We start from the raw sequence: 15,411 nt of genomic DNA on the forward strand, positions 1-15,411 counted from the left end.
ATGTTCATCAGACAAATTCTTTTCAATTTCAAGAGCCAAATAGACAACAACACAATAATCCTGGGTGACTTTAACACACCTTTCTCAACACTGTATAGATCTTCCAAACTAAAGTTGAATAAAGAAACTATAGGGCTGGGGTTGTGGCTCAGCGGTAGTGTGCTCACCTAGCATGAGCGAGGCCCTGGGTTTGATCCTCAGCACCACATATAAATAAAATAAAGGTATTGTGTTCAATTTACAACTAAAAAATAAATATAAAAAAGAAAAAGAAACTATAGATCTCAATAATACAACCAATAACTTTGACTTAACTGATATATATATATATATATATATAAAATATTTTATTCTTCATCAAGTGAATACACTTTCTTCTCAGCAGCACATGGATCCTTCTCTAAAATAAACCATATACTATGCCACAAAGCAACTTTTAGCCAATACAAAAAAGTAGAGATTCTACCCTGCATTTATAATGGAATAAAATTAGAAATCAATGACAAAATAAAAAAATATAAATTACTCCAATACCTGGAGACTAAGCAATATGCTACTGAATGAACAATGGGTTGCAATAGACATCAAGGAAGAGATTAAAAAATTCTTAGAGGTAAATGAGAACATATACACAACATATCGAAATCTCTGAGACACTATGAAAGCAGTACTAAGAGGAAAATTCATTGATTGGAGTTCATTCCTTAAAAGAAGAAAAAAATCACAAATAAATGTCCTAACATTACATCTCAAAGCCCTCGAAAAAGAAGAACAAATAAACACCAAAAGCAGTAGAAGGCAGGAAATAATTAAAATTAGAGCTGAAATCAATGAAATCAAAACAAAAGAAAAAATTGACAAAACAAAAAGCTGGTTCTTTGAAAAAATAAACAAAATTGACAGACCCTTAGCCATGCTAATGAAGAGAAGGAGAGAGAAAACTCAAATTACTAACAAATGTGATGAAAAAGGTAACATCAAAACAGACACTACAGAAATACAGAGGATAATTAGAAATTATTTTGAAAACTTGTACTCCAATAAAATAGAAGATATTGAAGGCGTCAACAAATTTCTTAAGTCATATGATTTGCCCAAATTGAATCAGGATGATATACACAATTTAAACAGACCAATATCAAGTGACAAAATAGCAGACGCCATCAAAAGCCTACCAACCAAGAAAAGCCCAGGACCAGATGGATACACAGCCAAGTTCTACAAGACCTTTAAAGAAGAACTAATACTAGTACTCTTCAATTTATTTCAGGAAATAGAAGAAGAGGCAGCACTTCCAAACTCATTCTATGAGGCCAATATCACCCTGATTCCAAACCCAGGCAAAGACACAACAAAGAAAGAAAACTTCAGACCAATATCTCTAATATACATAGATGCAAAGATTCTCAATAAAATCTTGCAAATCAAATTTAAAAACATATCAAAAAGATAGTGCACCATGATCAAGTGGGATTCATCCCAGGGATGATGCAAGATTGGTTCAACATATGGAAATCAATAAATGTAATTCATCACATCAATAGACTCAAAGATAAGAATCATATGATCATCTCAATAGACAGAGAAAAAGCATTTGACAAAATACAGCACCCCTTCATGTTCAAAATTCTAGAAAAATTAGGGATAACAGGAACATATCTCAACAATATAAAGGCTATCTACACTAAGCCCCAGGCCAACATCATTCTAAATGGAGAAAAATTGAAGGCATTCCCTCTAAAAACTGGAACAAGACAGGGATGCCCTCTTTCACCACTCTATTTAACATAGTTCTTTAAACACTGGCCAGAGCAATTAGACAAATGGAAAAAATTAAAGGGATACACATAGGAAAAGAAGAATTTAAGTTAGCACTATTTGCTGATGATATGATTCTGTACCTAGAAGACCCAAAAAGTTCCACCAGAAGACTTCTAGAACTAGTAAATGAATTCAGCAAAGTAGCAGGATATAAAATCAACACCCATAAATCAGAGGCATTTCTGTGTATCAGTGACAAATCCTCTGAAAGGGAAATGAGGAAAACTAGTCATTTACAATAGCCTAAAAAAAAACTTGGGAATAAACTTAACTAAAGAAGTAAAAGATCTATATGATGAAAACTATAGAACCCTAAAGAAAGAAATCAAAGAAGACCTTAGAAGATGAAAAGATCTCCCTTGTTCTTGGATAGGCAGAATTAATATTATCAAAATGACCATACTTCCAAAAGCATTATACAGATTTAATGCAATTCTGATCAAAATTCCAATGGCATTCCTCATAGAAATAGAAAAAGCAATCATGAAATTCATCAGGAAAAATAAGAGACCCAGAATAGCTAAAGCAATCTTTAGCAGGAAGAGTGAAGCAGGTAGCATTGATATACCAGAACTTAAACTATACTACAGAGCAATAATAAGAAAAACAGCATGATATTGGCACCAAAACAGACTGGTAGACCAATGGTACAGAATAGAGGACACAGATACTAACCCACAAAATTACAATTATCTTATATTAGACAAAGTTTTTTTTTATATTAGACAAAGTTGCCAAAAACATGCACTGGAGAAAAGATAGTCTCTTCAACCAATGATGCTGGTAAAACTGGAAATCCATATGCAACAAAATGAAATTAAACCCCAATCTCTCACCATGCACAAAACTCAACTTAAAGTGGATCAAGGACCTAGGAATACACCCAGAGACCCTGCGTCCAACAGAAGAAAAGGTAGGCCCAAATCTCCATTATGTCAGATTAGGCCCCAACTTCCTTAATAAGACTCCTATAGTGCAAGAATTAAAATCAAGAATTAATAAATGGGATGGATTCAAACTAAAAAGCTTCTTCTCAGCAAAAGAAACAATCTGTGAGGTGAATAGAGAGCCTACATCTTGGGTGCAAATTTTTACCCCTCACACATCAGATTAGAGCACTAATCTCTAGGGTGTATAAAGAACTCAAAAAGCTAAGCACCAAAACAAACAAACAAAAAAACTCCACAAATAACCCAATTAATAAACGGGCCAAGGACCTGAACAGACACTTCTCAGAAGAGGATATACAATCAATCAACAAATATATGAAAAAAATGTTCACCATTGCTAGCAATTGGAGAAATGCAAATCAAAATCAAAACCACTCTTAAGATTTTATCTCACTCAAGTCAGAATGGCAGCTATGATGAAGACAAACAACAATAAGTGTTGGTTAGGATGTGGGAAAAAAATGCTAGTGGGACTGCAAATTGGTGCAGCCAATATGGAAAGCAGTATGGAGATTCCTTGGAAATCTGAGAATGGAACAACCATTTGACCCAGCTATCCCACTCCTCGGGATAGACCCAAAGGACTTACAAACAGCATACTACAGGGACATAGCCACATCAATGTTTATAGCAGCACAATTCACAATAGCTAAACTGTGGAACCAACCTAGATGCCTTTCAGTAGATGAATGGATAAAAAAAAATGTGGCATATATACACAATGGAATATTACTCAGCAATGAAAGAGAATAAAATCATGGCATTTGCAGGTAAATGGATGGAGTTGGAGAAGATGATGCTAAGTGAAGTTAGCCAATCCCCAAAAACCAAAAAAAACAAAATGCCAAATGTTTTCTCTGATATAAGGATTCATAGTGGGGTAGGAAGGCAGAGCATGGAAGGAATAGACGAACTCTAGACAGGGCAGAAGGGTGGGAGGGAAAAGGAGGGGGCAGGGGGTTAGAAATGATGGTGAAATGTGATGGACATCATTATCCAATGTACATGTATAAAGACACAGTTTGGTGTGAATATACTTTATATACAACCAGAGATATGAAAAATTTGTGATCTATACATGTAATATGAATTGTAATGCATTCTGCTGTCATATATTAAAAAATCAATAAAAAAGAGTTCTATTGGAGATTTTGTAAAAGAATGTGCAAATAAAAAGTTAAAGGGGAAAAATTTCTACAGGAAAAGAGATATTATCATAACACACTACACGCTGTCTTATGAATAGTATTTTCATTGTCGTAAGTGCAAAAACACTGGTCAATGATCAACAGAAACTTCACTATAACCAAAGTAGGAAAATGGAGGAGGAAGTAAGGTGAATGTTGACTCATCCTCTTCCACAGATAGATGTTAATAGCACTTAACATTGAAAACTCAAGAACTAGTAGCATACACATGCTATTTAGAAACGTGGAATAAAATATGAGGAGAAAAGGTATACAGACACAATTTAATGCTGTTTGTGTGACTTAAAGAATGAACAGCTGTATGATTGCTGTATGTATATAGGTGACTCTATGACCAATGTGATTCTGCAATCTGTACAATCAGAAAAAATGAGAAATTATACCCCAATTGATTCAAATGTATGAATTGCCAAGATCATTGTAATGTCATGTGTAGCTATTAAAAAAAAAAAGAATGAACAGCTGTTAACAATATATCACCATTTGGCTACTTTCTTGGTTTTGGTAACTCTTCAACTTATAAATCTTGTTCTGAAATATTTTAGAGTTAAAAATCACAAAAGAATAACAACAAGAATAATAACATGCATATACACCAGCTTCCAAAATCATTAGAACATAAATCTTGATCATGTCTACCAACTCCCCTGGATCCTTCGCTCTACCAAAGATCAATGATATGATTTGAAACTAAATCTATCTACATCTATATTGATTTATGTATAATTGCATATATATAGTATGTGTATTTATATATAAGCTCTAAAAATATCTGTAGTTTGTATATGTAGTTACATGTAGTTATATATATACTTTTTAAACTATATATCTTATATACATGTATATATTAAATGAGTAAATACTACTTATGTAACAGGATTTAAAATCATATGAGCATCAAAAACAAGAAAATTATATGTCTACTTAGGGTTTATAGTATGATCTTCAGCTATGTCATAGAAATTTTATTCAGGATACAGATAAGGAAAATTTGGAAAGGACTATGCATTGAGGAGTTAAAATTTGGGTAGAAAGGGAAGAAATTTTTAACAATTGGTAGAGAAAAACAGAAGAACAGGTGAGAGGACCTGGTCATCACTAGTGGTGTAGAAGGAAAGAACATGTTGAAATTAATCCAAGGGGCTCACACTATCCATATCTTCACCTCTAATGTTAAATTTGGCTTTCGATGTCCTTCATAATCTGGGTCCTCTACAAATTCTTCATCGTTCCCATTAGCCATCTCCTCCACGAGCCCTTTATTCTGTCAACCATGGCCAGAATTCCCAAGGCTGGTTCCTGCTGTTACTTGTTTCTTGTGGCCTCCCCACACCCATACGCCAATCCCATGCGATGGGATTGATTCCTGTGTCCTCCAAGATCCACTGCCAGCCCCAATGCCAGTTGTCTGATCCAAATGAGGCCTCTGGGCCATCACCAGCAGCGATCCCCCTGATTTTGGTCCCTCTCAGTCCTCATGAACTGACTTTGCCTCTGTTTTATCCGACATCAGTGTCTGTGTAAATCCAAGTTCTCCAAGCTGGCTATAGTCACAGAGGCAGGCAACACAGGAGCAGGTGCTTGATAAATATTTGATGTTTACCTTGTTAATTACACAATATGATTCCTGATTCAATTGTTTTTACAGAATACCTCACTACTAAGATATTTTGGGTTTCTTCAAAAGAGAATCATTTTGCAAACTCTTAGAGAATTTATGAATAGAAAAATTACCAACTTTGCAAGGAGAAAAGTAACTTGGAGGTTCACCGCACCATGAATTCAGTTCAATAGTGAACAATGTGTTTACCAAATAATTACAGACTGTGATTGTGAAATCAAGTCTATTTCATGGAGGTGGGGGCGGGTGGGTGGGAAGCAAGTCATGACACACTTCATGGCAAATGTTCTTTTCTGTTATTAATTAAATGATGATACAAGCCAATTCATGCCACGTCTCACTATTGCTTTTTGAATTCTGTACAAATAGGAACAGGATTTAACTGAAGAGAAAGAGGAATGAAGAGCCTTCTGCCTCTGTGTTTGCTTTTTATAACATTTTCCTCTGCATTTCCTGCAGATCGAGAGGCTGAAAATGAGGAAAACATGCACCGGGCTCAGGTACTGTCTCAATAACTGTTTCTAACAGCTATCAGTAAAAATTTCATTTTTATAGCTCTCTCAGGACCTAAAAAGAGAAAACTCCTACGAGAATCCAGAAACTTCTTGCAAGAAGGAGGTACTTTTCACTGGTCTAGCTATAAGGACATCAAGGGACTGGGTGAGAGGTGAAGGGTGGGCCAGGGTGGAGGGAGCAGAATTTGCTACAACTTTGAAGTTAGTGAAGGATTAGTGAAAGGAGGGCAGGGGTGGCCCTTCCAGGAGTGGGGAATCTCCAGAGATGAATTTCAAGACAATCAGGAGGACCCAAAATCTATAACTCAGAGCCCCTAGTTGTACATACATGAAAAATACATTGCTTTAGAGATTTCTCCTAAAAATCAGTCCAGTTAATGGTTATATTTGCTTACATCAAATAAATCAGAAAAAGGGATAATCACCTATCTCTTCTAGAATTTGTTTTAAAGAAATACCAAAATGAAAGTAACAGCAAAAATATGTAAGATGTGTTGCTCTTTATCAGGTAGAATTCTCTTCTATGGAAGTCTGGTCTTTTATGGGTTGTGTGGTTTGGCTGGTTCTAATTACTCATAAATCAACCTGTTCTTGGCATTGAAAGAACAGGGTGACTCTTTTATTTTCTCTTTGCTTCCTTTCTTTCATCTTTTCCTCATTGTTTATTTTCTTATTTTCCTCTCTACTGCCAGAAAGGATTTCAAGCCACTTAGTTTTATCCAGAGATGGAGATTTGCTCTCCGGTAGTCTGTGCCTTTTTCTGTCTTTTTGGTCAGGCATATCTCAACCAGTTCTACTCTCTTGAAATAGAAGGGAGTCATCTTGTTCAAAGCAAGAACAGGAGTCTCCTAGATGGCAAAATTCGAGAAATGCAAGCGTTTTTTGGATTGACAGTGACTGGAAAGCTGGACTCACGCACTCTTGAGATCATGAAGACACCCAGGTGTGGGGTGCCCGATGTGGGTCAGTATGGCTACACTCTTCCTGGATGGAGAAACCACAACCTCACATACAGGTAATGCTTCTGCCAACGTTAAGTCCACCTGATCAAAAAGAATATGAATATAACCTCCGAGAAACAATGATAATAATCCCTTTATTTTATTGAGCACCCCCACATTTAGAGGTCATGTATTCCATCCTCCTGACAAGCCTATTGATATAAGCACTGCTGTTACTGCCACCTTACACAGAGAGAAACCAAAACAAAAGGTTATGGATCATACCCAGGGTTACATAGGAGATGGGCTCCAGCAAATATACTCTAACCTCTAGGCTCTGCCATCTGTGGGAGCTCAGGACCAGAAGCCCTGCCATCTGACTGCAGATGCCTAGGGCATGGATGAGTGTCTGCAGAGAGCAAAAGCACTCATATTAGAGGTGTGCATGTGTGTGTGTGTGTGTGTGTGTTAGAGCTGACAAATCTCTCATAGCTCCCAGTGTAAACATGTGGTTTGCCCTCAGAGACTTCAAAGAATAGGGGGCCAGCTCATTGCCAGAAAGAGGATGGTACATGTCCCCAATCTTAGAAAGAGGCAGTAACCTTGACTACCACTCTGAAACCTTTCTGATAGTTCTTCCTTCATCTTACTGAGTCTTAGGTCTTGAGATAAAAAGTGGGTTTAGCAAGACAGGAAATATAAACAAGTGAAAAATATTTTCCAGAGTTGAAAATATTGTGGCTCTTCACTAAGAGTCTTAAAATAAAATTGAATTCCATATACATTCAAGAAAATAAGTCTCAATTCTTTTAAAAACATATCTATAATAATGTATATAGATAAGCAAATGCATGCATAAGATTAATGCTGTCCCACTGAGGGGTGATCTTAGGGAAGTCATCTAATCTCTTTGCAGTCTCTTTGTTAAAGTATTATAATACTACATCATTCATAGGGAAGCAGAAAGAATTGACTTAAATAGCATATGGGAAAGTATTTCGTTTAAATAAAGTGGTTTACAAGTATAAGATAACACCACCACACCAAAAATAACTGCAGCTAAAGATTGGTAAACCAGAAATGTATAACCAGCAATTCCTAAATTTTTGTTAATTTTCAAGAATAATGAACTACACTCCAGATATGGAAAAAGTTGATGTGGATGAGGCCATCCAAAAGGCTTTAGAGGTATGGAGCAAGGTTACTCCGCTAACATTCACCAGGATATCCAAGGGGATTGCAGACATCATGATTGCCTTTAGGAGAAGAGGTAAGGCTTTCCACAGAGAACAGTGTGGCTCTTTTCATCTCAGGTGAGCAGGTTGACCTGTTTCTCTCATGAATTGTATCTCTCTCAGTGCACGGTCGGTGTCCTCGCTATTTTGATGGCCCCTTGGGAGTTCTTGGCCATGCCTTTCCACCTGGCCTGGGCCTGGGTGGCGACACTCACTTTGATGAGGATGAAAACTGGACAACCAAGGACACATCAGGTGAGTCTAATTTTCTTTAGGAACAAAGTCATATTATTCTAAAGAATATCTGAAAAGAAGAACATTGCAACAAGTTCCTTTTACCTATAAACTTCCCATTTCCCCACAATTTTCCACCTTCCAGGATGACATTGATGAAAGTGCTCAGTATCTATTCAGACAATGGTGCTTGTGTAGCTCAAAGCCTTATCCACACAACACCCTCATAAAGTTGCTAGTCCTGCCATGATCATTCTGCATCATTCACACACTCATTCATAAATTCACAATGCCTGAGGGTCCACCATGTGTCTAAAACTATGTCAAGTGATGTGTGGGCCACACAGTTGCACTAGAAATTTCCCAGCCCTTCAGTGGGTTTTGATCCTATATGACGTGTGAGGTCTGTACCCACACATACACCATACAAGGCAGAATACGTTACGTGTTGTGTCAATGGTAGAAGTCATCTACTGCTTGAAGACTAAAAGAAAACACTAGGGAAGTAATAATTTTGAGCTTATGATTAAAGAATAATGTGTGGTTTCATGGCCCATAGAGGATCTATTTAAAAGAATGAACATGTTATCATTCAAAGGAATTAGACCCTGGTTTTTATACCAAGTAAGTTGATTTTTTTTCATGGGCTTCACTGGCCCAGAGATATTTTATTACTTTTCAAGCAAAAATCAGACATTTACTACAATAACAATGAGTGCATTTTAAAACAGAGCTGGCTCAGTAGATTGTCTGGTTCTCTCCATTCTTTTTTTCCCTATCATTGAACCAACAATCTCTGTCCCAGTGTCTGGCTTCAGGGTCCCAGAGAAGTACAGGTTGTAGCTCTCCTGACAGGCAGCATGCAAGGCTTCAGTTCATTCCTGACCAAGGGACTCCGGACAGTCAGTTCTATACTCTGTAAAAATGAAAGCCTCCACACAGAACCATCCATGGTCACACACTGCTGAGTTGGAGCATGTGAAACAATTGTTTTTAGAAGTGCTATGAGAAGAACAGAGGTCTATTATGGCTGAGCTTGAGGCAGCAGGGGAAATCTGGGGCTGTTGCTGCCATTGCCACAGGAGTTAGCATCACAAGAAGGGAATAAAGGAGAAATATGTTCATGTAAACAAGTAGATCATGGAGGGCTACGTGAAGATACTTGGTCTTAACCTACAGCCAGTGGAGAACCTCTGAAGAATATAAGTAGAAGCAATGTGATCACATATAGTAAAGCTGAGCAGCAAACAAAAACTGCTGACTTCATTTTTATTTATTTATTTTTATAATACCATCCAGTTCTCAGTCTCCAGTTCAAGTCTTTTACCTGTTCTGGGTCAAATTTCCCTGTGATGTTATGAGTGCCAGTTATTAGTATTGAAATACTTCCCAGATATAAATGATGGTGCCTAGCTTGTAAAATAATTATTGTGCAGTAAGAATTTTCTTCATTCTTCTCTAATCTCAGATGCAACCATTCTCCTTTTGATCCACTCATGTATTCACATTTTCTATTTTATTAAGGGTTCAACTTGTTTCTCGTGGCTGCTCATGAATTTGGTCACTCCTTGGGGCTCTCTCACTCCAATGATCAAACAGCCTTGATGTTCCCGAATTATGTCTCCATGGATCCCAGCAAATACCCACTGTCTCAGGATGATATCAACGGAATTCAATCCATCTATGGTGAGCAAAATTATAAATCTGAATGTATGGGAACTAAATAGGAAGCTCCAGAAAGGAAGTTGAGAAAAAGGCTTCTTGAAATATTATGAAGCAAAACTCACTTAGGTAAGGTCCTTGTGTAGGCCTATTTCCTCACGCCTTCTTAATTTAGTGTGGTATTTCTTTTCTCGTCAAAGAAGGGCTACCTAAGGCACCTGCCAAACCACGGAGGCCCATGGTACCTCATGCCTGTGACCCTGGCTTGACTTTTGATGCTATCACCACCTTCCGCAGAGAAGTAATGTTCTTTAAAGGCAGGTAAACCCATTCCCTTAAACACTTCAACTTCTTAGGAAGAAATTTCTTTCCAAGGGATCTGGGGATAAAGTGGGAGTCATGGGGATGAGAAAATACTTTACATTTTATAACCATCTATACCGTTGGAATGTTTTACCATGTGCACTTATCATATATGTATTTGATACATTAACTTTAAATACTTAAATTCAAATTTTTGAATTACCATAATATAAGGAAATGAAGTCCAGTCTAGTCTCAGTGACTTCTTGGCCAAAAAAAAAAAAACTTATCACAATGGGATGTGGGAACCAACTCTTACCTGATTTCAGGAGTCTATTGCTAAATTGTCAAGAATTTTGTAAACCAATTCACATCATATTGGTAGCTTAAAATGGCTTTAGCTGGAGTGATCAAACTTTGGAAAGCAGCAAATGTTAAAATTCAGGACTTTTCTTACCTGGAGAGCCAGTTGTTAGACATGGGTCTGCATACCACTGACCATTTCTTAATGTTGCATCAAAAAAATGTTAGCTATAGTAGGAAATCTCTTCTCTAACTATATGTGATTTATTGGACCTAATTGTAGCACTGGGTGTCAACTACATATTCCATGATCACATTTTCAGAGAAAAGTATCGGGACATATTTCATTTGTTAAGGATATACAGGCAAAAGGAAAGACTCTTTATGATTGGACTCCAGCACTGTTATTACATGCCATCGTTACCATGCTCTGACCACCAGAGGCTGAGAGACTATCTGTTATGGATATTGGAGAGGAATTGCTATGAGGGGAAGGGAGTATCATTCATAGATTCAGAATCTTACAGCCACAGGGAAACTCTGAGGAAATATTTTGGCATGCCAATGATAATATCTCTTCATTCCATAAAACACTAGCATAGAAAAGTTCCTCCTAGGATGCTTGATGTTGGCTTAGAATGCTGGGTGCTGCTGCAAAAAAATGAGAGCATTCAACTATTTCTAGGATTACCACGGGTAGTTTGCCTCTCTAAGTACCCAAGACTGTGGATGCTAAGGTATATCCTGATTTTTGTGGTCCAAAGGGTAGAACTAAACTCACAACCACCTAAATTTTCTGGGGGAAATTGTGCTATTTCCCTAAATTATTTGTATAAGATACCAACAAATTAGATAAAAGACAAGACTAGATTGCAACATTTCCATCAACACAGATTCAGAGGCTTACATGTGTGAAGTGTTTCTTGTTCAACACAGGCACTTATGGAGGATCTATTACGATATCGCCAATGTTGAGTTCGAATTAATTGCTTCGCTTTGGCCATCACTACCAGCTGATCTTCAAGCTGCATATGAGAACCCCAAAGATAAGATTCTGGTTTTTAAAGGTAAACTTGTTCATTGTGATTCCTCTTGTCCCTCTGGATGCCTGAACTAGACAGTGAGCATTTTGGTGTAGGAAATATAATCTTCCTGCATAAGCCAAATGGACAGGGCTCCTGTACTAATATGAGGTTCCTGCCAAAAGGGACAACCATCCAGGGATTCTCTGAAGCTGTGCATCCCAATTTCACAGGGATTAAAAGAAATCTGTGTGATTAAAAAAAAAAGTTTATCCATTAATCCATCTCTCTTTTATGTTTCCTTCTTGTAAGGTTGTCAGATTTGGCAAATTAAAATCTGGGATGCTATGAAATTCAAATAAACAACAAATATATGTATACCCCCTGCAATATTTTAGATATGCCAAAAATTAGCCACTGTTTATTTGAAATTCAAATTTAGCTGGCATCTTCTATTTACTCCATCAATCTTAGTTTTAACCTGGACTTCATTAGATTATTACCCTTTGAGAGAAGGTGGGGTTTAAAATTTAGGAGAACATGTCCAAACACACTTGATTGTTTTGATAGAATTGATTAAAAGCAATCAATACAGTGAAGCCAGTTGATAAAAATATACAATACAATATATGCAGCTAAGCAGTGGTAAGAAGAAATAGACATGAGATTACTTAGTCTGTAAGCACTGAAGCTGAGAAGAACTATGCATTTAGTGATTTTCAAGCTTCTTAAGACATTTCTCTTTTTAGGAAAGAGATCAGAAGATAATCACTTTCTCTGTTCCTAGATAAAAACTTCTGGGCAATCAGAGGGTATGCTGTCTTGCCAGATTATCCCAAGTCCATTCATACACTTGGCTTTCCAAGACATGTGAAGAAAATTGATGCAGCTGTCTGTGACCAAAGCACCAAAAAAACCTACTTCTTTGTGGGCATTTGGTGCTGGAGGTAAGTTTACAGACAATTGACCCTTTCCTTTTATTATGGATAACAATCTCCACATAGCATCACTTTGACCCAGACAAAAATAAAATGAATCTAGTCTTTTTTAAGTGAATTGTGTTGAAGGCAATCTCTGGTCAATGACATTTACCAAAGTAAAAGATGTTTTAATGAGTTCAACAGTCTTTTTCCAACTTAAAAAATAAACATAAGGTAAAATGATAAAGCTGTTGATGTCAACCAAATTGCCAATGACACAAAGAAATCCAGTCAAAATCTAGGATGGCTCCAAGCTGAGCCCTCAGTTTAATTTAACAATTTCTCAGAATAGCACCAGTCTGACAAATGATGTAGTCTTTTTCTCTGATCAGTTTTTATTTTCAAGATACTATGAACATAGTATTAACCAAACATGATCTTGGCCATATTTTTATTATTAATCCCACTAGTTTCCTTCTATCAGTCCTACTGTTCCCCCATATCTCTGCTTGACTCTAAATTGGGTATTAAGAGAATTAAGTTCCCCCAAAAATCCAGTAGAAAACTTTCAAATTCGTTTATGCAGGTATGATGAGATGACCCAAACCATGGACAGAGGGTACCCACAGAGAGTGGTAAAACACTTTCCAGGAATTGGTCTCCGTATTGGTGCTGCTTTCCAGCGTAATGGTAAACATTGATGCCTAAACTATTAGCATACTTGGGAGATTGTATTGACTGTAAGAGAAAGCAGCACAATATCTTACACATTTTGATTTTGGTGTAATTTTACTATTCTTTAAGTACATTCATGAAATAATAAACATCAACCCTATAGACATTGTATCACAGAGTCAGTAAGTGCTGAACTTCTCTCAAATACATGTAAAAAAAAAGTACCAAAATTAGTTTTACTCATCATTGAGAGATATTCCCAAAAGTATGAAAACTAAGCACACAAGCTGAACAATGATTCTTGGATTCATGTATGTAGTTTAAGGTACAAAACTTGGAGTTCATGGGTGAAAATACAAATTTCACATATCTGATAGTAGAACTGAGGTGAGACTCAGGAATCTATAATTTTAAAAGAAATTCAAGCAATTTAGTGTGCACAGTCCAGCTACTATATTTTCAAAGACGATGGCCTAGACCATGGGGTAATCAGAAGTCTTCAAGTGACACAATCTGTTATTACAATGACATCTAGCACAGAACCTCAAAACCTAAAACAGATAAAAGTGTAATAGGTTTAATAAAATGGGAATGTAAAGCCCAAAGCCAAACACACAGGGGTCTTCTCCTCCTCACAGGGATATTTTATTGAAACCTAGTTTGAGAACTCCTGGCATAGACCACAGTCTGGCCATAAAGGTAATAAGTCCCTTGAAACTTAAGCTTTATACCTTGGCTTCCCCCTCAGGAAAATAAAAATAATAGGATTTTTCACTTGACAGAAGAAAAGTAAATTGTATCTATATAATTCCTCAAGTTTCTTTGTTCTTTATGTTATTCAATTCTATATTCATAAGATTTAAAACTAAGGAAAAAATTACACAGTTACGCAAGATAACTCATCACAATTCTCTTTCTCTAGGGTTCTTCTATTTCTTCCGTGGATCAAAGCAATTTGAATATGACATTAAAGCAAAGAACATAACCCGAATAATGAGACCCAATACTTGGTTCAAGTGCAAAGAACCATTAGACTCATCATTTGATATTAGTATCAAGGAGCAAGCACATTCAGGAGGAGTAAAGATATCATATGATAAAAGATTAAGCTTGCTTATTTTCATTATTGTTCATCTGCTGAGAAAAATATATAATTCTTGATAAATTCATATACTTCAAATAAACCCCAAGAAATCTCTTAATCAGAATCATGCTTAAATGGAGAATAGAATCATTCTTTAACATCAAGTTACCAATCCCAGTTCTAAATGCTTATTGGTTTGAGATCCAACAAACATCTTGAGCTACCTGATTCTTTTAAGAGGACATTATTAGGTAAAACAAAATTTCTGAGTCTACTTCAGTGTATTTTATGCTTTGTGGATATGAAAAAGTAAGATTTTTTTATAACTAAATACTAAAGACATTTATTAAACCATTTTGTAGCATTCTATTTTGTCTAGTCCTTTGGTATTTGAGAGACCCAATAACTGCATCCCTCATCTCTATGCATGTTCTGAATTCACCAATCAAATAAGTTATTCCATCTCCCAAAGAAAAGGATAAGAAATTGGACAGACACAGGATGTGTTACAGTAGAGACAATTCCCCAAAAATTAAGGAACTAAGAAGAGTAGGATAGAAATGTTCCCCCTCGTTTCACAAACATTGAGCATTTAATCATTCTTTAGATAGGATAAAATCAAGTTTTGCACACACTCATCTCATATACAAAAAATGTAAGGATCTCTCCCATGTGTTTAAAATCTATGGGTATCCACTGAGCCTGTGGATAGAGTTTCTGTCCTCTTTTTCCACCTGTATTCATTGAGTTTCTCAATTCTTGTAATAAAGTTTTACATTTATAACCTCCATGCTAATCAGTTAGCAAAACTCTTCATACAGTTTCTCACTCAGAAGATGGGAGATTGTCTATTGAACTTAATTCTGACAGGGTGACATATTGAGTGTGTGTTAACTGGTAGAAAATAAGTATGGAAA

General features: G+C 36.4%; 1 protein-coding gene across 4 annotated transcripts; it reads left to right on the top strand.

The window, feature by feature from the left end:
- The first annotated feature begins 5,942 nt into the window (after window positions 1-5,942).
- Mmp27 (matrix metallopeptidase 27) lies at window positions 5,943-15,090 on the top strand. 4 transcript variants are annotated; one of them, XM_058586652.1, is made up of 10 exons: window positions 5,943-6,100; window positions 6,892-7,130; window positions 8,178-8,326; window positions 8,415-8,546; window positions 10,050-10,211; window positions 10,391-10,508; window positions 11,730-11,860; window positions 12,603-12,762; window positions 13,322-13,425; window positions 14,333-15,090. In XM_058586652.1, the coding sequence occupies exons 1-10, from the start codon at window positions 5,999-6,001 to the stop codon at window positions 14,569-14,571; spliced, it is 1,536 nt and encodes a 511-aa protein (XP_058442635.1). In that variant the 5' UTR covers window positions 5,943-5,998; the 3' UTR covers window positions 14,572-15,090. The 4 variants fall into 4 exon arrangements, with proteins under 4 accessions (XP_058442635.1, XP_058442634.1, XP_058442639.1 ...); XM_058586651.1 differs by having other exon boundaries at window positions 5,944-6,100; window positions 10,388-10,508; window positions 14,333-15,086; XM_058586653.1 differs by having other exon boundaries at window positions 5,970-6,100; window positions 7,010-7,130; window positions 10,388-10,508; window positions 14,333-15,084.
- The last annotated feature ends 321 nt before the right edge of the window (window positions 15,091-15,411 follow it).

This window comes from Marmota monax, unplaced genomic scaffold, assembly GCF_021218885.2.
Source record: "Marmota monax isolate L192 unplaced genomic scaffold, Marmota_monax_Labrador192_F-V1.1 WCK01_AAM20220418_F8-fsc00045, whole genome shotgun sequence".
NCBI classification, from domain to species: Eukaryota; Metazoa; Chordata; class Mammalia; order Rodentia; family Sciuridae; genus Marmota; species Marmota monax.

Bases quoted from the DNA above. Each gene is read 5' to 3' on its own strand.
- Mmp27 (XM_058586651.1), top strand. From the start codon at position 5,999: ATGAAGAGCCTTCTGCCTCTGTGTTTGCTTTTTATAACATTTTCCTCT. The intron at 8,327-8,414 runs GTAAGGCTTTCC...TATCTCTCTCAG, and splicing joins GATTGCCTTTAGGAGAAGAG to TGCACGGTCGGTGTCCTCGC. The intron at 11,861-12,602 runs GTAAACTTGTTC...CTCTGTTCCTAG, and splicing joins TAAGATTCTGGTTTTTAAAG to ATAAAAACTTCTGGGCAATC.